This window comes from Electrophorus electricus, chromosome 1 (assembly GCF_013358815.1).
Source record: "Electrophorus electricus isolate fEleEle1 chromosome 1, fEleEle1.pri, whole genome shotgun sequence".
Lineage (NCBI taxonomy): Eukaryota > Metazoa > Chordata > Actinopteri > Gymnotiformes > Gymnotidae > Electrophorus > Electrophorus electricus.
This window is the reverse complement of record NC_049535.1, coordinates 26,766,518-26,787,551: the sequence shown is the minus strand read 5'-3', so window position 1 is coordinate 26,787,551 and position 21,034 is coordinate 26,766,518. Positions and strand designations below refer to the sequence as shown.

The 21,034-nt window shown below is 38.7% G+C and overlaps 2 protein-coding genes across 2 annotated transcripts; both read right to left on the bottom strand.

Annotated features, from left to right (window-relative positions):
• Positions 1 to 1,304: 1,304 nt before the first annotated feature.
• On the bottom strand, positions 1,305 to 9,607 carry e4f1 (E4F transcription factor 1). Its single transcript, XM_027003320.2, has 14 exons — positions 9,487 to 9,607; positions 8,413 to 8,522; positions 8,209 to 8,263; positions 7,784 to 7,956; positions 7,547 to 7,667; positions 7,292 to 7,444; positions 6,967 to 7,088; positions 4,513 to 4,734; positions 4,197 to 4,311; positions 3,839 to 4,056; positions 3,347 to 3,545; positions 3,064 to 3,224; positions 2,838 to 2,903; positions 1,305 to 2,105 (listed from the first exon to the last, which is right to left on the bottom strand). The coding sequence occupies exons 1-14, from the start codon at positions 9,578 to 9,580 to the stop codon at positions 1,755 to 1,757; spliced, it is 2,160 nt and encodes a 719-aa protein (XP_026859121.2). The 5' UTR covers positions 9,581 to 9,607; the 3' UTR covers positions 1,305 to 1,754.
• Positions 9,608 to 11,153: 1,546 nt separating this feature from the next.
• zgc:113333 (beta-N-acetylhexosaminidase) lies at positions 11,154 to 16,110 on the bottom strand. Its single transcript, XM_027003351.2, has 12 exons — positions 15,910 to 16,110; positions 14,474 to 14,583; positions 14,288 to 14,375; positions 13,886 to 14,050; positions 13,505 to 13,688; positions 13,099 to 13,170; positions 12,747 to 12,951; positions 12,526 to 12,608; positions 12,335 to 12,410; positions 12,116 to 12,214; positions 11,831 to 11,920; positions 11,154 to 11,346 (listed from the first exon to the last, which is right to left on the bottom strand). Exons 1-12 carry the CDS (start codon positions 16,108 to 16,110, stop codon positions 11,154 to 11,156), a joined length of 1,566 nt encoding a protein of 521 aa, XP_026859152.2.
• Between the last annotated feature and the right edge of the window lie 4,924 nt (positions 16,111 to 21,034).

Sequence of the window (21,034 nt, the reverse complement as noted above, 5' to 3'; positions counted from 1 at the left end):
GCCGGAAAAAAACACTGGCAAGGTGAACACAGCTATGGGGTGGACCATAGGCAGGTGAGCAATTCTACAATCTCCCTATCGATCTCTTTCTCCGTCTTTCTCTCTTGCTCACACTCACGTACAAATTTTGTCGGACATTTCATCAAAGAGAGCAGAAGGTATAAAATGCAATTCATCCATCAATCACATGTAAATGACAAAGGATCCAGTTTATGAAAACGTGGGAGATGTGTATTGAAACTGATCTGACATCAGAGTAGCCAGGCTGTCTTATTTGTGTCATTGCATGTTTGTCCTCCTTGGCAGCAATGGAAGTCCCCTGAGAGAGGAGCAGGGTATGCCTAGAGCGCTACTATATTCATAGAACATTAATTGATAACAGTTCACTGGCGTAAAACTCCTCTCTCAGTGTAATCCATACACCTTTGGTAAAGATAATTAACTACCTCTAACTGGCATACTCTATATATCTTCAATCATATTTTGCCTTTTTAAGTACACGAGTCTTGGCAAGTGGTCATCCATGTGTTTCTATTTCACATGAAAATAAATGCGTGAGAGTCAAAATATCAAGTCAAAGATTCGCATGGGGAATGTCAGAGAATTAACAAATGAAATAAGAATGTCACAATGACTATACAAATTGCTTTGTACCTGAAAATTAGATGAAACTCATAGAAAAATAGACCTTTTTGGCAATTAACATAAAAATCTAATTTGTTTAAAACTGAAAGTCATGCAGGAAAAAACTTAATACAAACTAAATTATGGTAGTGAATCTGTAATGACGTAGAGGAAGTTTTTTCCCCCAAAGGCCCTGGATATGTTGCTAGGATACACAGCATTCTGGCATCCATTAAATACCAGGTTGTCAAAATATGGCTGCCTCAGCTAGGAGGCAAAGATTTGGTTATAGTTGGATCTACCAGCAGGATGACAACACTACTGACCAGAGAATTGAGCATTTGCAATTACCATTCCAGTCTCCTGACAAATTCAAATGAAAACTTGTGACATGAGCTAAAGAGACAAGTGCACAGGTGAGGACCACGGATTCTGATCTTCGGTCCTCATGATGATCTGGAGAGGTAGAAGTGAATTAGAATGAATTTAGGTTCCCCATGTTGTTTTCTCACCTTGTCTGGCATTATATGTGAAGACTTGGTGCTGGGAGGTGTACAAGTTTATGCAAAGTACTAGTGTAGTCGGTAATGGTGACACATGCTTTTGTGAGAAATATTTTATTTTTTTCCTAGATAATTTTTGGGGTAATCTTACCTAACTATGAGCACTGTAATAAAACAAAACACTAGAAAACAATGTATTTAAAAAAAAATAAAAATAAAAAAAATACATGCATGGTAACAATGAAGTCTTGAGGCAGTATTTTTTAATTTATATGCATCCAAACTTAGCTTTCAGGTCTGAACTGCTAATGTGTTCCAAAAGCCATGATGATGACTCCAGCATGAACTAATCTGAGACTGTGAAGTCAAAAAGCAAAGCTTACTAATCATCCATTGTTAGAACAAGACAATAGTAAAAGTAATTTGTTTTCCTTTTCATAAGTGCAAACCATTTGAAATATTCAAGACAATAAGGCATATTGAGGGCACAAACTGCTACCACACAGCTGTATGTCCTAGAGTTAACAGAGTTAAAATTCAAGCCTAGAGGCAACATTAGTCTGCTCCACATGGAACTGCATTTCCCACAGTCCAACGGGGTGCATCACTCCCTGAGTGTCCTTCGCATCAGACAACCACCACCGTCTGAATCTCCATCTCATCCGACGCTGCTATGACGTACTGTGGTTCTTGCTCCATCAGTTCCACATCTTCGGCTGTGACCATGGTGACGGCGGCATGCGGCATTTCACTGATGTCTTCCGTGGCGGAGGTGGTGAGGATGGTACCATCACTGATGGCATTGGCCAGAGTCATAGCCACCTGCTCGGTGAGGCTCTCTGGCGTGGCGATGGTGATGGTGTCTCCACAGTCAGAGACGCCTGGGCTCTCATTGGCACCCACGTCACGCACAATGATCTGGTGGCCACGTGAATGGTTCACAATCTGCTGCACCACCTTCATAATATGGCTGTCCATCTGAAAGGAGATGCTGGGATGAGTTCAGGAATCTCTTTACCATGTCAGTATTTGGTATTCAGCATGAGAATTTCAAAAGAGCTGTAATATGCACGACATCTATTATAGAACATTTGCAAGGTTAAAGGAACTAAAATAGCAGTATAATAAAAGCTGCAATAAGGTGAATGTTCCATAAAAACTAATTACTTGATCTAGAATGTTACATGTTCTGGCTGATGGCCTGGCAGAGGCTGTGTGAGTCAGACATAAAAGTAAGGACCCTCACAAATCAAGTGGATGTGATTAATGCAGTTTATTTTAATATGGTGAACACAAATCACAATCTCAGTTTAATCACTTTCCCTGTCCATAGGTCAAAGTCCAAAAGACTCTCCAACACACTGCTCTCCAACAGTCTGCTGTACTATCCATCTCTAAAATTTCTTAATTTCTCCCCTAATTATCCACACCCAGGTTCCCAACACTGTGGAGATCTAATTTTGAGCAATAAAACATTATCTCCACCTCTCTGGACATCACACTGATAACAAGACATTAATCCAGTGGTTGGCAAGATCTGGAAGCACCCTTCTTTTCTACTGGCTTAGGATGAGCATACAGCTTACTTCTTTTTCTGACATTGCAGAAAACATTGTGTCCAGGAGCAAACCAGTAACCAATAACTGGTAAGATAGTACTACTGTAAAATGACTTGATCTAGCTAAATTCTATCCAAGACAGGACACTGACCTGGTCATGATTGTCCTGAATAATGGACACCTCCTCCTCCCCTTGGGCTGTTTCCTCAGCCGATGCCTGCACATGGACAATGAGCATTTACCTGCAGTGAATCTCAAAATCAACCTGACATGCATCTTGATCCTTATAAAAATTTTAAATTTTTTTTTAAAGTGTCCGTGATCGACTGGTAACTCTTTGGCAAAAAGGGTGAAGTTACACAGGGCAGTAAACTTACTCCTATAATGTACTCCTGAGTATCGGCCACCACAGAAGAGAACTCCACCAGCACAGCATGTGGATCCTCAGAGATGATGGTGGCTGCTACGCTGTCCTGCTGCTCTTCAGAGCTTAGTGCCGCCTGCTCGGACTCCTTCTGCTGGACCGCAAAGCAGCCCCCTAACGCATATGCACAAGTTACACACACAAAATGGGAGCTGATAAGGAATGGGAGCTTTCACTTCTGAACTGAATTTTGGCCTATGTACCTGGCACCTAAGATTTGTGGCCTCGCCCCATACCTTTAGAGCGCAAGTGCCGGTTGAGGGTGCCATGCTCGGCAAAGCCCCGCCCACATTTGGAGCATTTGAAGGGCTTCTCGCCAGTGTGGTGGCGAATGTGGCGCACCAGAGCACCTTTCTCCCGAAAACCCCGAGAGCAGTGAGGGCACACGTAGGGCTTCTCCTCACCATGCGTGCGCAAGTGGACCTGAAGTGCATTCTGAAACAGAGAGGGGACAAGTCTACTATCACAACTCATGTTTCACCTCTTTGATTTTCGTTATTCATTTGCTTCCATGTTTGTCTGCTGATACGGTTGCTCCAGCTAGATCATGCCTAAAACATTGCTACAACATATAAGCTGCTGCCATAAACAACGGTAGCTACCACAACCTGCAGGCTTTAGTGCCGTCAGCTATTGCAAAGACAGAACCAACTAAAATGGACTACTTCTTATAAAGCTTGCTCCTGAGAAAGGGCTGGTAATGCTAACTTCGTTAGACACTTGCGCACCTTGGTCTTGTAGCTCTTGTCGCAAAGGCCGCAGCGGTGTGGCCGCTCGTTGGAGTGTGCTCGCATGTGCTCGCGCACGTGCCCGATGGCCTTGAATAGCTTGCCACACTCACCGCACTTGTAGCGGCGCTCACTCACGTGCACCTCCATGTGCTTCTTTAGCATGTAACCAGTCAGGAACTCTTTCTGACAGGCTGGACATTTAAATGGTTTGTAGCCTGTCCAGAGGAGGGAAAAAAAGAACATGGCTGAAATTGAGCTTTTTAAAGATTCAAGTCTAGCCTAAGCTGTCCGCACAGCTGGCATTAGCAATTGAGTCCATGGTAAATGGGATATTCTAATGTGGGCTGGAACGTACCAACATGGCCTTTGATGTGGACACGCAGGTGGGACAACGTCCTGAATGGTCGATCACACTGAGGACATTTGTGAGATCGGGATGGAAAAGCTTCTATGTCTTTATCTGAGGAGTCCTTTATGCAAAAGAAAATGTTTATTTCAGACATAAAAACTATACAGACAATAATCACAGTTACCACAAATATTCAGGAAGTTGCTTAAGCTTTTCCAAAACTTGCTGTATGGTTGTATGACTCTTGTAAGAGACTAGTTTTTAAGCAATGTAAGTTTCCAACTTTAAAAGGTAGAGTGTCTGTTAGCAGTCTGCCACTCACCACAGTCTCCTCTTCTACTTCCACACACTCCTCAGTCACCTGGATCTCTGCCAGTCTGCTCTCGGCCTCAGGGCTTGGCAGGACCCCTTTAGAGGACCCAGCCTCTGCCTGTTCGGTCGTCTCTGTAGCCTCAGTCTCCAGGGCGATACCCGAGTTGATGATGGCCTGGCAAATTAGGCTGTCTCCCTCTACCACAGTTTCCGCTTGATGCTGTGATACCACCTGCCCAGAAGAGGACACCACTGTGTTTACACAGAACACAATGTAACAGGCATGACTAAGTAAACTAAACCACACATTTTTAGGTTCTAATTTTCCTTACAATGCTACTGAAATCCTGTACAAAAATATGTAGACTAATGTGGCAAAAGTATTTTATGTAAGCTGATCAGCAACAGGAAACAATTACTGACAACACAATGATGCTAAGGACCAGAAGCATCAGAACACTATCTAGAGCAGGGGTCAGGAACATATGTCTCTTTCGTTTACTACATATGGCTCGCAGACAATTTTGAGCTGAAATTTTTTAACACAATAAATAAACAGCTAAAAATAAAAACTTCTGTTAATCTAGCAGTTGCTAGCTAGCTTACTCATACTGTTGGGAGCTCATTAAAGTATATCCAAAAGGATAAAAGATAAGGTCTACTATTTGTCTTTGGAGTTTGTCATTGTGGAGCAAGCTGGGACTGCAGAATATTTAATAAGCAATGATGCAATTCTATCAATGAAATGGTAAGATATAAAATGGCATTTTGATATGCTCAATGCTGCATTTGCATCAAAATGTCCAGCTGGCCACAGCAGGATGAAAGCACTCAAAAAAGAGCTCCAGTGGAAAGTACACACCGCAATTCTGTGCATGTGCCAAGCAACGCAAGGGGAAATTGGCTAGCTTTGCTGGTGCTTTTGCATTGTGAGGAATGAGAAGCCATTCACAGATGATGAGTAGGCCAAAACATTCATAATTGGACTTCTCAAATAAACAGAAGATAATCAAAAGAATAAAAGACATGCTACTTCCAACAAGAACCATCATGATGGTGGAGAAAATACAAATAAAGGACATCGACAAAGATTTGTCTACTGAGGTTATCCATTTATCCCAGCTAAGTATAGCTGCAAGGTATGCGGCAGGTGACACGCTGCATGAGGAAAGTCTTGCTGTTTTTCCAATAAAAGAATCAATACAAGGAGAACCTTTGCTCGTCTATCAAGAATTTAAACAAAGAAAAAAATTTACTGATGAGTAAACTTATTTGTGCATGCACTGATGGAACATGAGAGCTATCCTAATCACTCTGAGCTAAAACATGGCTAGCAACTTAGTGAGTTGGTGGCACTGGTCATTCAGGTGGTCAATTTTATGTTTGAGCGTGTGTTAAACTATCGTCAGTTTAAAGCACTCTTAAACGAAGTAATTATCCTGGCCTGCATTTGCACAGCAAAGTGCATAAAGGTGTTGAGCATCCCGAGCCAGGTAACACTGCGTGGCTCCTGCAGGTTCACTCTCTCGTGGCCATCACTAGGCATCAAATATAGCTCAAAGCAAAAATACAAGGCATTGGAAATACAATCTTGTCCCTTCAGAACAGTGTTTACATTTGAAAGCAAGCTGGAACTCTTAATTAGGGACATTGAAACCAGTTGTCATCTTCACTTTGAGAATTTCATACTTCTGTTTTCTAACTCATCACCTATCCACATGACTGTGCTGTAGACTGAGCTGACCTGATGTGCATCCCAAAGTCTCCATTGGAGCTTTTTAAGCAGAAGTTGCTGACCTCAAAGTGTCTGAAGTGGGTGAGTAAGTTCAAGTCATTGAATGGGAAGTAACAAAGACTTGCAGTGCACAGAGCTAGAGAGTAAACACTTGTTAGTAATGTGGACAGAAATTAAGAAATTTTAACCCAAAGATGAGCTGATTCTTAAAACCTGAAATGAGCTTCCTATCACATACCACAATGCAGCATGTCAGTATCGCTATACTGACAATGTCTGGCTCCACATATGCATACAAGCAGAAGAAGCAGAACAAGTAGAAAAAGATAAAGACCAACCCATGTTCACGTTTAACTACTGGAAGCCTCAATGCCTGCATGAAGCTTAACCTTACCACATTTGAACCACATGGCCATCAGCAAAACCATGCAGAACTCACATAATTGGTAAGAATTGTTCAGTTTATTATTGCTTAGCCTGTAATTCAACAAAAATAATACTTATTAATAATAATAATAATAATAATTCTATTATACCCAAATATAGCATAAGAAAAATAAAATCTAAAAATATTTGTCATTTATGGCTCTTCAAGCTAAAAATGTTCCTGACCCCTGATCCAGAGAATGCATGCGTGTTCGATGGGATTATGGAACAAAATAGAAAATAAATAAAATCACTAATATGAACAAATCTAATGAAGAAAATGCAACTCGTTTGACTGCAGACCTGATGAACCTGTCCGAGGTCTTCCATCACCTGTATGTGAATGCTGTCTTGTGCAGCCTCCACCACGCTGACCACAGGCAACTGCTGCCCTTTCAGAGGGAGCACAGGTGGCTGCTGCACTTCTGCACCACACCACACCACAACACAACACATCCACCCGTGAGCTGGCACCAGGCAACACAGGCTACATGGTCACAATGGCACTCACTGCAGCCCCCCCCCAAAAAAAAAAAAAAAAAAAAAAAAAAAAAATCACAAAAGAAGAGAACCACCAGGGAGAAAAATCAGAATACTCTGCATTAAACCATAATTCTGCTCTACTCACCGGTGCGAATGCCATCTTTGCTGACGAGGATCTCTTTGCACTGGCTGTAACGGATCTTCTCTGTGCAGGGCGTGAGGGACTTGAGGTGCCTGGTCAACGCCCCAGATTCTCTGAATGATAGGCCACACTGATTGCATCGGTAGGGCCGCTCATCTGAGAAAAAACATACCATCAGTCCCAAGAACTAAGTCACAGACTGTCATGCCTAAACAAGTTCAACACAACAATAAAAGCAACTCGGGCTCCTCTCTGTACCTGTGTGCCGCCGTTTGTGGCGAATCAGGGAGCCTTTGGTTCTGAATGCAGTCCCACACATATCACACTTAAAGTCCTTCCTGTCTGTATGGGTGAACAAGTGGGTCCTCAGGATATTCGTCTAAACAGAAAAAGGAAAAACACATGCCTTTGAAAAACTGTTGAATTCATGAATATCCATGGAAAGACTCATCTAAAATTGCAGTCCCAATCAATCTCCGATATCGTGCATCCTACCGTTTTAAATGTCTTCTCACATATGTGACAAATGTAGCGCCCCTCTGCGGTGAGCTTCAAAACCAGATTAGTAGGATCCAAACTCTGAGCCTCTCCATCTTCAGACTCTCCATGGTCTTTTGCTGCAGAACCTCTCTTCCTGTCTGTGGTGGTAGACCTACCATTTCCCTCATCTAAGGAAATGGGCAGAGAGAGGCACATGAGGACTTACATAATCACTGCAATGTAGTACCTTCATTAGTTGAATGATCAAAATCTAATGATTCTGCTGTAACGTTAACAACAGGGCCTGACTGAAGAATATATATAATATCTATTTATATATATATATATATATATATATATATATATATATATATAGTCTACATTATGAAGCTCTTTTAAATATTTCAATTTAAATCATTGTCCAAAAACAAGTGCCCTACCTGATTTGGATTTCTCTGCATCATCTGAGGACTGTCCATCACCACTGAGCTTTACCTAGAGAACAGTGCGGGCACTTGATTGACAAAACTCAAAAATTATATATGCAAGTGATGCTGGTTTTACGTGGAATATATTAGAACAATATACTGGCTTTGGCCAGAAATCTTGTTGCTGGGGAATGAGAATAAGGGGGTAAATCATACCTGTAGGTCTGGTGAGGGTCGTCTACAGCTTCGACTGAGCTTGTGCTGAATGAAGATTTCCAAAGCAGAAAACTCTTCTCCACATCTCCCACATTTGTGAATATCTTCATCTGTGTAGGGAGAAGATTCCGTATTGGAACAAGTACTAAAACCCTGATAGAGCTTCATGACTTAATTAAATAATTAATCAGACATAGAACCAGACCTTATTGGTCAAAACTGTATGTTGCCACATGTAGCGTTAACAAATTTGTCTTTGGTTATAATGACTATACACAGCAGAATTTGCAGTCACATTAACATCCATTCTTAGAATCCTCCACGCAGTCACACGGGCTCTATAATAGCTATATAGCCTAATACTATAATACTATGATATCCGATTTTGAAGAAATCAAAAGGTAGTAGTTACAGCCAAACAGGTAAAATATGAGTACACGCAATCAAAGCTGTCACTGTTCAGACGCATAGCTATCTTTAATGGCTAACCAGCGCCACTCGTAGCCAATATGCATTTTACTAGCTAAATAGTTACATAACTAGCTAGCTACATACTTTGTAGCAGTTTTGTTACTTAAACTAATGATACAAAAACGCAAATTTATACTGAATATCTAACAACGGTTAGCTAGTAGATAGCTATCTAACCTATAAACTTAGGTTAGGTGGAGTAACGAGAGCAATGCTTATTGGCGTTTGCTCCACTTCGTGTGTATCATTACCAGCAAACGTCGGCGTCTTAATATGACCTTTTATGTGGTAATATGACAGTTCTCATATAGGTGGTGTTGGACAATTACATTTGCTTGCTAGCTAAGTTTGAATAAAACAGACTGGCTTAAAACAAAAAGCAGCTAGCTGGATAGCTAACTAGCTAAAACATCTGATCAGAACAGACATGACGCCAAATGGGCTTGCTAGTTGGCTAACGTTAGCTAGCTAGTTAGCAAGAAAGCAGCAATTGCACGATTCCAATACTTGCTAACGTTCGTGGTTAGCTTTGTGACAAGTGGACAACCCAGGCCGAAGAAAAAAAAGAATTTGTGGTGATCTGGAAACATTTAACCGCATTACCTTCGTCTCCGAGAGTGGTTTGGATAGTGATGATACTGCTGTGCTCTGTTTGGCCGGTAAGTGTTTCTGCCGTATTATTATTTTCTTCTGTCATGTCGTTCGAGCTCTCCGTCTCTGTCGCAACGCTACAACATGGAAAACATGGCGGATTTACGACCTCGTCGTCATAACAACAAAAGGGCACGAGCGTAATCCTTTTTTGGATAACAGTTTTGTCACCAAATAGTTCATAACAACTAATTGTAATATAAAATGCATCCAAGAAGGTCACTCTAAAAACAGTTGGCTAAAACATGTACATTGGCTAGGACTACTATGAATAATATAAGTAGCTCACTAAAATCACCAAATCTGTCCCATAATTGAAGTCGTGGGAATAACTGCAGGTATATATTTAAGTTCATATACACTTGTAAATCTCTCTGCTATTTTGGGCTAATAATCAAATGATAATCGTGTGGGGAATATCAGTATAACAAAAACTATAATCTCAGTGTTGACAAATGCTAGGAAAACAACAACAACAGCAATAACAACAAAACTTTTCAAATGCCAAAGCTGTTGACTTGTTGATATTTCCAGCAGATCAGACCATTGTACAAACTGACCAATTTAAAAGCTAGTGGTACAGTTAGAGCCCATAGCCCATGTGTGGGCATGCTCAGTTTCTATTGGGCATTTTCTAGCCTTTTACTGAGAGCCTGAAACTGACCTCAGTATTCCTTCTGTTGGGAGATTTCTGAGTAGTTAATTCTAGTGTAACACTACTATGCCTCACATTGCTAGCTCCCAAATGCAGTTGACTAGACATTTGCCATATCTATTATGCTTGTTCACAGACAACACCAAACTATGCCACCATGTCCAAGAGTGAGCATTCAAGGCTATAGATGTGGTACAGATATGTTTGTAAACTACTAGAAAGTGTGGCGGTTTGCAATACCACCATAAATTACAAATAGTGTAAGCACAATTAGAAATTAATTCAGCACACTTAGGTTTGTAGTATCATTTGCATTTAAAAGCTAGATTTGCCACCTTCATGAATCAGTTACATTTGGGAAACAAGGAATTCCCACAATATTGTATATTTTAAAAACATTTGTTACAAGTTACATGCATTTTAGATAAATAATGTTATCTTAAAATAACTTGCTTGCATATAAAGTGTTAGCAGAACCACAAATGACTACTCAGACTAAAAATCATAATCCTTTCTAGTTTAGAAGGCAGGAAGTAATGCAAAACACAACATATAATACAGCCTGGGCTAAATAATGAGTAAATCATCATACCAGAAGCTCCAAACTGGGAATGACTAGACATTCACTATAAATCAAATCTAATCTAATTTACACCACAAACATCAGTATCTTTATTCTTTCAGATGTTGTTATCTTTGTTGTTTGTTGTTATCCATTACATTTCTCTGGTTTACTGGAAAATAAAAGTACCAGATCCTAGTAAAATTTTATTCAACAGTATAAACATGGCTAGAATGTTGTATAAAAATATTAACAGAATGTTATGTTGTTATACAATGTAACATACAATATAGACATGCAGTGCCCTACATGAAGTTTTTGGTAAAGAAAAAATACTCTTATTAACCTCCTTGAATTTTTAGCTACCTTTTTATTAAGACCTTTCACATAAGTCATTTAATCTTAAAAAGGATTATAACTCTTTGACCGTCCTTTGAGTTTAGCAATGTGCTCAGCATCTTGCACCAAGGCACGAAGCATGTTCATGTGCTGGTTGATATTCTCCTCCATCCACTCCTCCACAGTGTCTGGGTAGAAGATGGCCTCCATCTCTGTTTCAAACATCTTCAGAAAGGACTCCCACTCATCTAGCAATCTAGTAAGAGGAGGCAGAATGAACTAAATTATACATCTAGGGCCTACTAAAGGTTGCTAACAAGGTGACAGAATGGTATATAAAATTTTGCCTATGATTTTTTTTCCTGCCACAGAGAAAAGCATTTTCCAATTATTTAAGATACGTTGTTTTATTTTTCGTGCTGAATGCCTATACAATAGTCGACATTTAGGCAGGTAGGGTTAAAAAAAAAACTGCAAAAACTTGAACAACTTAAAATATGATACATATTGTATTGGAATAATACAATATGAGGATCATTTGAACATGCTGTTAGTGTAGGTCATGGCTTAAAATCTATGTAAACCCAAGCAGCACACTAATCATGATTACATTTTTGATTAACGTATATTACTGAAAATAGTCCCCATCAAATTGGCTTCAATGCTTCAAAAGTATTTGCCAGTAATATTCATATAAAATGTGAAAGGTATGAAAGGCTGCCCATTTAAAACAAACTTACTTTTTTAGATTGTCCTTAAAAAGTCCAATATCTCGAGGGTTTGCAAAGCTGTACTTTCGGTTATAGGGGCTGAGAGAACCTCTTAGGTGTCTGTGTAAGGCATAAAGCATACATGCAAACAATGGGAAGCATTGGAATGTTTTGGATCTCAACAATGACGACAAAATGCATTTAGTACCTACAAGAAAAAAATAATTGTGTATTCATTATGTATGTAAACATATTTATTGATTTTCTGAGTGTTCATCAAGATATAAATAAGCAGTGTTTTACAAAAACACTCACGTGTTTTTCATAATTTTTTTAATAGAGCTCTGAAGGTCATAGTAGATCTTATGCACCATATAGTAAACCTTCGAACCCGCAAACTGCCCACTGCCTTCGCTAGATGCCATGCACAGAATGGATATACATCAAAGACAGAATCAGCAAAGTGTTCTCTTCATGACAACAACTTTCACTACATATACATAGAAACAATGAAAAAAGGACACTCTCACACACCAGCTGTTAGTGTCCAGCTGAACTTTGCACCCCAAAATATGATGTACCTCCATTTCAGCCTCATAATTAAAAGAACCTGTCTCAAAAATAAACAATTAAAAATGAGCTTCTGTTCCTTCACTCTGTCTCTCTCTGTTTTTCAGTCACTCAATCTCAAAAGGCAGTGCTCTTTCGATGTTTTTGGTATTCACCATATTTCAGAGTTTGCAGGCAGACAGCTAGAGATGGGATGGCCACAGGGAGCAGTTCACACAGCACTGTGTGATGTCTGTATCTAAAAAGCACACATCTACATTAAGATTTTCTATTTTTAATTTTCTATTTTTATCCTGGTCTAAATATAGAAATAGAGTGATATAGCATGTATAGGCTATCAGCCATATAGGTAATAGAAAGACATTTTTATACAAACCTTTGCCACCCTGTTAAGGCAATGCCTTGCAAAGTTATAGAAGGATACTGGATAATAGACTTGATGACTTTAAGCAAAGATAGATGATTTTGTAAGTGATGATTTATTGGAGTCCACATTTGGTCAACCTCTGATGCTCCTTTAAATGCACTTGCAAACCACATGCCTGAAAATCCAGCCTCCTGGTATTTAGACAGGAGTTTTCCTACAAATAAAGAATGTTTCTGTCATTTGCAAGGTACCTTTTTGTGAAATAAAGTAAATTTCATGATAAATGACATCTAGAGAGTATATGTTTCTGAGTTCAACCTCTTAGAAAAAACTAGACTCCATCCTGTTGTTAAGGTCTCACCTATGTTACCCATGTCCATGTTTGGTAGGTAGTTCCATAACACAGGGAAAGCAAGATTCGGTAGTTGTGAATCTACAGTGCACAAAACTATGACAGTTAATACACTAATAAAATCAAAACTATTGGAAACTAATAGCAAAGAATACAAAATTATAAAATAATAGTATAATCATCAGAATATTAAACATAGTTTTCCTTGATAGCTATTTCCCCCTTTGTCTAATTTCATTACAACCTGTAATAAAATAATCATTAAAATCTATTGGGGTACTTTACGCAGAGTACATATTTGAGTGGCTAAAACATTATGTCAGTGTTTTCTGTACTGAATCTGTCAGTGGGAATTTCAGTTTGTAAGTTGTACTGCTAGCAGTATTATTATGTCTGCAGTTTTCTTCTGACATACCTTTGATAGCAACAGCACTCATCTTTCTGAGCATGTCTTCCCAAAAGAGTATTTTTATACCAGATCTCAGCTCAGCCAGGAAAAGACAAACTGCTGTGACATGCCTGAGGAACAGTACTCCAACATCTCCACCATTCTCTTTCAACCAAAGCTTTGAGTCTTCACTCTCTCCAAGATCCCAAACCTGATTTTTTGGTGTATACAATCCCTTATAGCTCATTGATTCTTGGACAAGAATCAAATGGCTCAGTGTGAAATGGTCCAAAGTGAATGTTTTAGTGTGTAACATAACAGTTCAAGCATGCTTTCTAAAATATGACTAAACAATTTCATATTACTTATGAGCTTAAGAAAAAAAAAAAAAACCTATACTTCACTGACCTCATCAGCTCCAACATGGATCCACTGTGCTTCTGGGTGCCTCTGTAGGACCTGAATTAGCATTTCTTCAACCAGTTTCAGGGCACCTGGGGCCAGAGGATTCAGGCTATTGGGAAACATGGCCACCTCCCTCAAGTGGAAATACTTTTCATGTTTCAGAACAAACTGCACAGGAGGAGAAAGACCAAAGGAGTCAAATCAGCGCTTAAGGAAGCTGCAGCTAGTGCTGCACCAGTCCATCAGTGCTTCCGTGACAGCCCTGAGCAGCGCGAACTGAAAAAATGTAAAACTATCATTATTATAAAGATGTTCTTATGGTTTGATAAGTGCTATCATTAATATTTATAATAGTAAAATAATAATTTTAAAATAATCAAATAATCAAATAATTTGTTTGTTTACCTCTAAATGTCCAAACACCTGCACCAGGGGGATCAGCTCAAGCTTGTTTAGTTTGGCCAGGGTCTTAATTTCCTCAATTTCTTCTATACTGTCCAAGTTAATGAGATATATCAATAACTCATTCCTAATCCACATAATGAGCTATTAAAGTTTTGAACGTGAAGTATAGAAAATTCGCAAGTTCACCTGTATGCAAATGGTGACCTAATGATCTGAAGTTCCCCTTCATAGGGAAACATATCCTCATACTCCACCAAAATACCATCAGCACCCAGAGAGGAGAGTAATGGGAAGATCTGTGATAAAAGATACAATCAGCATACTTACTCTATTTTAGTTCACATAACCACAACAAAGCCGGGCTGCGTTTCACAAACATTCGGAACACTAAGAACATTGTTAACTTGACCTAGAATGTTCGTTAGAGAGTGTTTCCCAAAACCCTTCCTAAATAAATCATTATGAAAATAAAGACAAAACGATCTATCCATTTTCTATCCATTCACAAACTGCTCCTTTATTTGGACTTTGCCTGCAATTCTTCTCCAAACTTCCAGAGGCCGCTAAAACACGAAAACTAAAGGATAATAATAATAATAATAATAATAATAATAATAATAATAATAATAATAATAGAACTATAGACATTTATGCTGTATACAGCATCATTACTTTTTTTTTTTACATTTCTCTGCATTCTAAGCTTTAGAAAACAGCACTTTTCTTTCAACAAATGATAATCTCTTCTTTAGAAAGGTGTTTTTCTTTTTTTCCTTTTCTTCTTGTGTGCCATGTAACTTAATTACAACTTAGTTATAGTCTTATAGATTGCGTTTTCTCCAAAGCTTCACTGGGGGTGCAGAAATTCTAACTGGGGGTGCGTTGTCACTTCTTGCATTGCCACTCTCTGGAGTGAATCCATCTACGTGTGGCCTGTGCATCTGTAGCTGACACTACAGTCCCGTAGACATGGAACTTTTATTGCTTATTTTTCTAAATGTTTACGTCACCTATTGATTGATTGACTAAAGCCAGGCTTACACTGTGCGATTTCAGTGAGACAGTTACGCCAGACTGTACGACATGACGCCAGTAAAATCTTGGCAGAATTCTATGTCCGCCTGTGATATCAATAAGCCAGGCCCAGTATTTGTAGTTGTCCAATGACGTTTCACGTCACCCAATAGCATCCTCTCAAAGGTGGCTTATCAACCAGCCTAGTAGGAGGTATTTTGTTATCAAAAGTCGTCCGTCTTTGGTTGCAGATATAATTGGCATACATAATTGGCTGCTGCAAAATATGTCACATTATGTGTTCTACCAAAGATATTCTTAACTTATACATTTTAATTCATGACCAAAGATATTCATATACGATGCGTGATTTGGCTTTCGAAAGTAGGGCCGATCATAGCAGTGTTAATCTGCCGCAAATTATGTTCTGTGAGAGCACGTGTGTAACAAATATTCATTTCTTCGAGGGGACATGTCCCCTTCAAAGTTTGGAATGGGGTAAAATGTCCCCCTCCCCCCAATAATTCCTGCTGAAGGCATCTTTGTGATTTCTGTTTTTCAACAGTGTGATGTGTTTCTCCTAGCTGTTAGATTTGGTGATTCCTCACCTGTTTAAAATATTCCACTTTGGGTGCAGCACCTTTTAGATCTAAGTGCACCACATGGAGAGGTCTTGTGGGTGTTTTCTGTAAATGATTCATGAATTTTTGATCCATAGGCTCCTCCTTTGCTTCCAAAGAAACATCATGTATAGACAAATTCCTGGATTCATTGATGTGACCCCATGACCACACACCACTGGGGACCATGACCTCAATCTCCTGGCGCCCCTTTGTTACTGTTCCCACAGAACTGTAAACAAGAGTTTCAGAATGACAAATATGTTTAGAAATGAGTGCAAAGGTACATGTTTGGATGGTGACCTTAGACTGTGATCTTTTTTTTTTTTTTTTTTTTTTTTTTTTGTATTTCTGTATTCTGTATTTCTATATACAACCTTCTAAGATGTTGGAATATGTGGAAACTGAAATGAATTGTGGAAAATCCATATGCATTTATTTATATAATGTGTATGCCACATTTTATTTAAAGGTGGTCTTCTCAAATGGTCTTCTCAATTGAATACAATAACCAGTTGAAAAGCACTACCATTATTACCTTTCCATTTATTTGCTTAAAAATTACATTAGTATTTTCCAAAAAAGTTCTACCCCCCTGATATCTAAATCTCCAAATGTTTTATCACACAGTGATACACAGTGTTATGTATCATCCAGTGGGTTTCAAAAAATCTCCTGGCTTGATCATATTAGCAAACAAATTCAAACATTCAAACTAAATCTGCTTTGAGAGTTGCAGTTATGTTTGACTTATGTAAGCACAGTTACACAGACTCACATGTAAAGAAAAATAATCTTCACTGTGGTGATGGCCACCAAACAGAGGACCACCAGATTTATTACCTTCCAACCCATCATGGCTTTGTCACTGCACAGACAAAAGGAATAACCCAAAGACATGTAATCTTTTCCATGGAATATAACCAACTGTGGAGCACTGCAGTGTATTTCAGTACAATTCTGTCTGTTTTCCAAGATATTATGTAGTATTACTACAGAGCTGTGCTGGTTATATCCCTTCTTAATAATTAAGGCATGGCCATGACTTATTAGGGTGTGGGAACAAGATCCTAATCAAGATCTTGAAACAAGATAAACAAGGTATTTCAACTAGATAATTATTCCACAGTTGAGGTTTAATTGGATTTTTCATTTTGATGTGTTAAAATGTGTTGATTTTATAGAGCTCTGATTATGTACTACAGATTGATTTTACTAGGAAAAATATTAATTTTATTTCCAAACAAAAGATTCCTGTGCAATTACAGAGTCTTTATTCCCCATAAACAACAATAATTACAACGGTGAGCTAACTCAATGCTAAAAAGGAAACTGAAACAAGTTTTTTTATTAGTGATAATATAATTGGACTACCCTAGACTACAAATATACCCAAATATTAATTTCCACTTGAAGTGATGAAGTAAGGCTGGGTCACTAGTGTGAGTTTCTGTATGGCAGTGCTCTTGGATAATTAGCCTCCACTGCTCATCCATTTGATATATAATGAAATCTATCACTTCTGCCAAATCTGCGTGCTGTCTGCGTCTGAGGCCATGAGCTTTCAGAATTAAGTGTCTCTTGCTTAAAATTATGCAACGTCTCATCTAAGCCGTTCCATCACCTTAATTATCTCATTCCCACGCCTTACTAACTCATTTCTACTCATTAAGATATCGTTCTCATATAAGCCGTGGTCACGCACAATTTTCTTAAGAAGGGATATCACCAGCAGGGCTCCTATATTTCAGCTACTGCACAATATCATGTATAATTGCTATGTTATAACCTACTGAATACACATACATTCTGCTAGTTTTTAACCAAGAATGGATGTTAATAGACCATTCTTCTAAGCAGAATCTCTTTTTAAGGGAAGAAGACCATTTGGAGGAAGTGAAACAAATCATGGCTGTCAAGCAAATGTTTTTACAATCTCTCCTGATTAACTTGAACCCAAAATTAGTAGCATGTAAAATGTTAAATGCTGATATTGGAAACCAATCAGATATTTAAAAAGTTGTAAAGTAGGAGAGTAGTGAGCGTTTTTACAGACCGCAATTAAATATATATTTTTAAATAAAATTAACTTGATTTATAACTAATAATCTGTTTGTTACTAGTCTACCGAAGACTTCTAAACTTTCCATAAATACGAATAAACCTCATTTGAGAGTTTGGAATTAAAGTCCATTTTACATCAGATGTGGTAACACCGCTTCTGGTGTAAAATGGAATTTAGAATACTTACTTTGAGCGATGCTCTTCGATTTACATGTTTTAACCATGTGTAGCCCTGTAACAGATCCACACCTGCTTGCAATTGTCGTAAGGTTTGCTCATGCTGTGTTTGATATGCTGGTAATTTATGAATTTACATACAGGAAGTTAACACAAACATAAAGTTTGAATACAGAGAGCTTGTTCATGCTTTACTTCTTGCTTCTTACCTTAAACGCAATAATGAGAAAATACAATCCTTACCTACTTGGATGTGTTCCAGTTTATTTTTCAATCATTGTTTTACTCTTCCAAAAGACTCATGTGCAAAAGAAATATCTCATATGTATCCTTAGAACCTGCCATCTTTTACATTGTGCATGCCCACTACATGACCTGTGACAGTTTCACGTGCATGTAGTGGTAAAAGGTGCAACAAGAACCCACTCATCAAGTTGTCTGATATGAGTGGTAAAACCGGTAGTTTGCACTTTAAACCAGTAGGCTACATATTCAGCATTCCATAAATGGTGTGCAAACATGAATGTCTTCAGAATTGAACAGAAACTGATTATCAATCCCTCACTCTCGCCACCTCTGTCTGTGCCGCACTCAGAAGTGGATGCACATAAAGTTGCTGTGCTTGATGGCACAACAGTGAGCTCAAATGATAGCCAACCTATTGCACCCACTCCCATTATTATGAAGTGTTTTGACCATGTCATCTCAAAGCCCACTTATCTCTGACACTGATTTCGGAGGCTGCTTACTGCCTGAATAAGTTGAAATAACCCAACATCTCTTTGACACTACATTCTGCTCTTACCCGCCTGTTGTATAATAATATCTATGTTATAATGCTGTTCATTGATTTTAGTTTGGCATTCACCACATTCACTCCAAGTTGTGAAATGTTAAATGTTAAATGCTGATATTCCAAACCAATCGGATATTTAAAAAATTGTAAACTAGGAGGGTAGTGAGCGTTTTTACAGACCGCAATTAAATATATTTTTTTAAATAAAATTAACTTGATTTAAAACTAATAATCTGTTTGTTACTAGTCTACCGAAGCATAACCATCGCTTCTAAACTTTCCATAAATATGAATAAAGCTCATTTGAGAGTTTGGGATTAAAGTCCATTTTAAATCAGACGTGGTAACACCGCTTCTGGTGTAAAATGGAATTTAGACTACTTACTTTGAGCGATGCTCTTCGATTTACATGTTTTAACCATGTGTAGCCCTGTAACAGATCCACACCTGCTTGCAATTGTCGTAAGGTTTGCTCATGCTGTGTTTGATATGCTGGTAATTCATGAATTTACATACGGGAAGTTAACACAAACATAAAGTTTGAATACAGAGAGCTTGTTCATGCTTTACTTCTTGCTTCTTACCTTAAACGCAATAATGAGAAAATACAATCCTTACCTATTTGGATGTGTTCCAGTTTATTTTTCAATCATTGTTTTACTCTTCCAAAAGACTCATGTGCAAAAGAAATATCTCATATGTATCCTTAGAACCTGCCATCTTTTACATTGTGCATGCCCACTACATGACCTGTGACAGTTTCACGTGCATGTAGTGGTAAAAGGTGCAACAAGAACCCACTCATCAAGTTGTCTGATATGAGTGGTAAAACCGGTAGTTTGCACTTTAAACCAGTAGGCTACATATTCAGCATTCCGTAAATGGTGTGCAAACATGAATGTCTTCAGAATTGAACAGAAACTGATTATCAATCCCTCACTCTCGCCACCTCTGTCTGTGCCGCACTCAGAAGTGGATGCACATAAAGTTGCTGTGCTTGATGGCACAACAGTGAGCTCAAATGACAGCCACCCTATTGCACCCACTCCCATTATTATGAAGTGTTTTGACCATGTCATCTCAAAGCCCACTTATCTCTGACACTGATTTCGGAGTCTGCTTACTGCCTGAATAAGTTGAAATGACACAACATCTCTTTGACACTACATTCTGCTCTTACCCGCCTGCTGTTCATTGATTTTAGTTTGGCATTCACCACATTCACTCCAAGCTGATCGCTAATCTCAGTGACCTTGGAATCAGCCCCTACCCCACCCCACTTTGTGCAATTGGAGTTTGGACTTTCTAACCAACAGACCACAGTCCATTAGGTTAAACAATGTAATATCTTCCACTCTGCCTCTTAACAATGGGGTGCCAGTATCAATGGAAACAAAGTGGCTCAGGCTTTAATTTCCTGAGTGTCCACATCTCTGGTGATTTCTACTCGTCCCACACCACTACTGTCCTGGTCACAAAGACATAACAGCAACTCTATTTTCAAAGAAGACTGAAAAAGTCCAGCTACCTGCTCAGATTCTGACCAATTGTCTCACTGAAAATATCCTAATAAACTGCATGACCATGTGGTATGGCAGACCTTCAGTGTCCAGTCAGAAGGTACTTCAGTGTGTAGTTGTTGCCAGCTGAAACATGTTGCCGTCTGAAACATAATCACCCATGCAATAATTATCCAATGGGAGGCTCTTACCTATTTGCTTAGTTAAATCCTGGTGGTGACCTTTTTTTGGCCAGGCAGTGTATATCAAATGTGAAGATAGGATAATGACATTCTTGACTGCAACCAAACTTAATTTTGTGTGAAAATGGGACACTCATCATTTGACAATGATTAGTCAGGAGGCATTTTTTATCTTCAGATTCTAAATTTTTATTTGTGCAAATGGATCTGCTCCTATAATAGCCTCTTATCTTAGTTGTTTCAAAACCATGGGCTCCTTCTTCACACAAAGAAAGGCACATCTACTTGATCTTCCAGCTGTGGAAAGATTGGGGGTTTTTTGCAAAACAAGGTTGTTCATTTTGCCAAACAGACTATTAACTTACTCAAGGGTA

Excerpts from the sequence above, each read along its gene's own strand:
- e4f1 (XM_027003320.2), bottom strand. The coding sequence starts at position 9,580 with ATGACAGAAGAAAATAATAATACGGCAGAAACACTTACCGGCCAAACA. Across the intron at positions 7,957-8,208 it reads TGCAGAGAAATCCAAATCAG|ATGAGGGAAATGGTAGGTCT; the intron begins GTAGGGCACTTG and ends CCATTTCCTTAG. Across the intron at positions 4,057-4,196 it reads CCACATCAAAGGCCATGTTG|GCTACAAACCATTTAAATGT; the intron begins GTACGTTCCAGC and ends TCCTCTGGACAG.
- zgc:113333 (XM_027003351.2), bottom strand. The coding sequence starts at position 16,110 with ATGGTCCCCAGTGGTGTGTGGTCATGGGGTCACATCAATGAATCCAGG. Across the intron at positions 12,411-12,525 it reads CCTGCAAACTCTGAAATATG|GTTCTTTTAATTATGAGGCT; the intron begins GTGAATACCAAA and ends TTTTTGAGACAG. Across the intron at positions 11,347-11,830 it reads TTTAAGGACAATCTAAAAAA|ATTGCTAGATGAGTGGGAGT; the intron begins GTAAGTTTGTTT and ends TCCTCTTACTAG.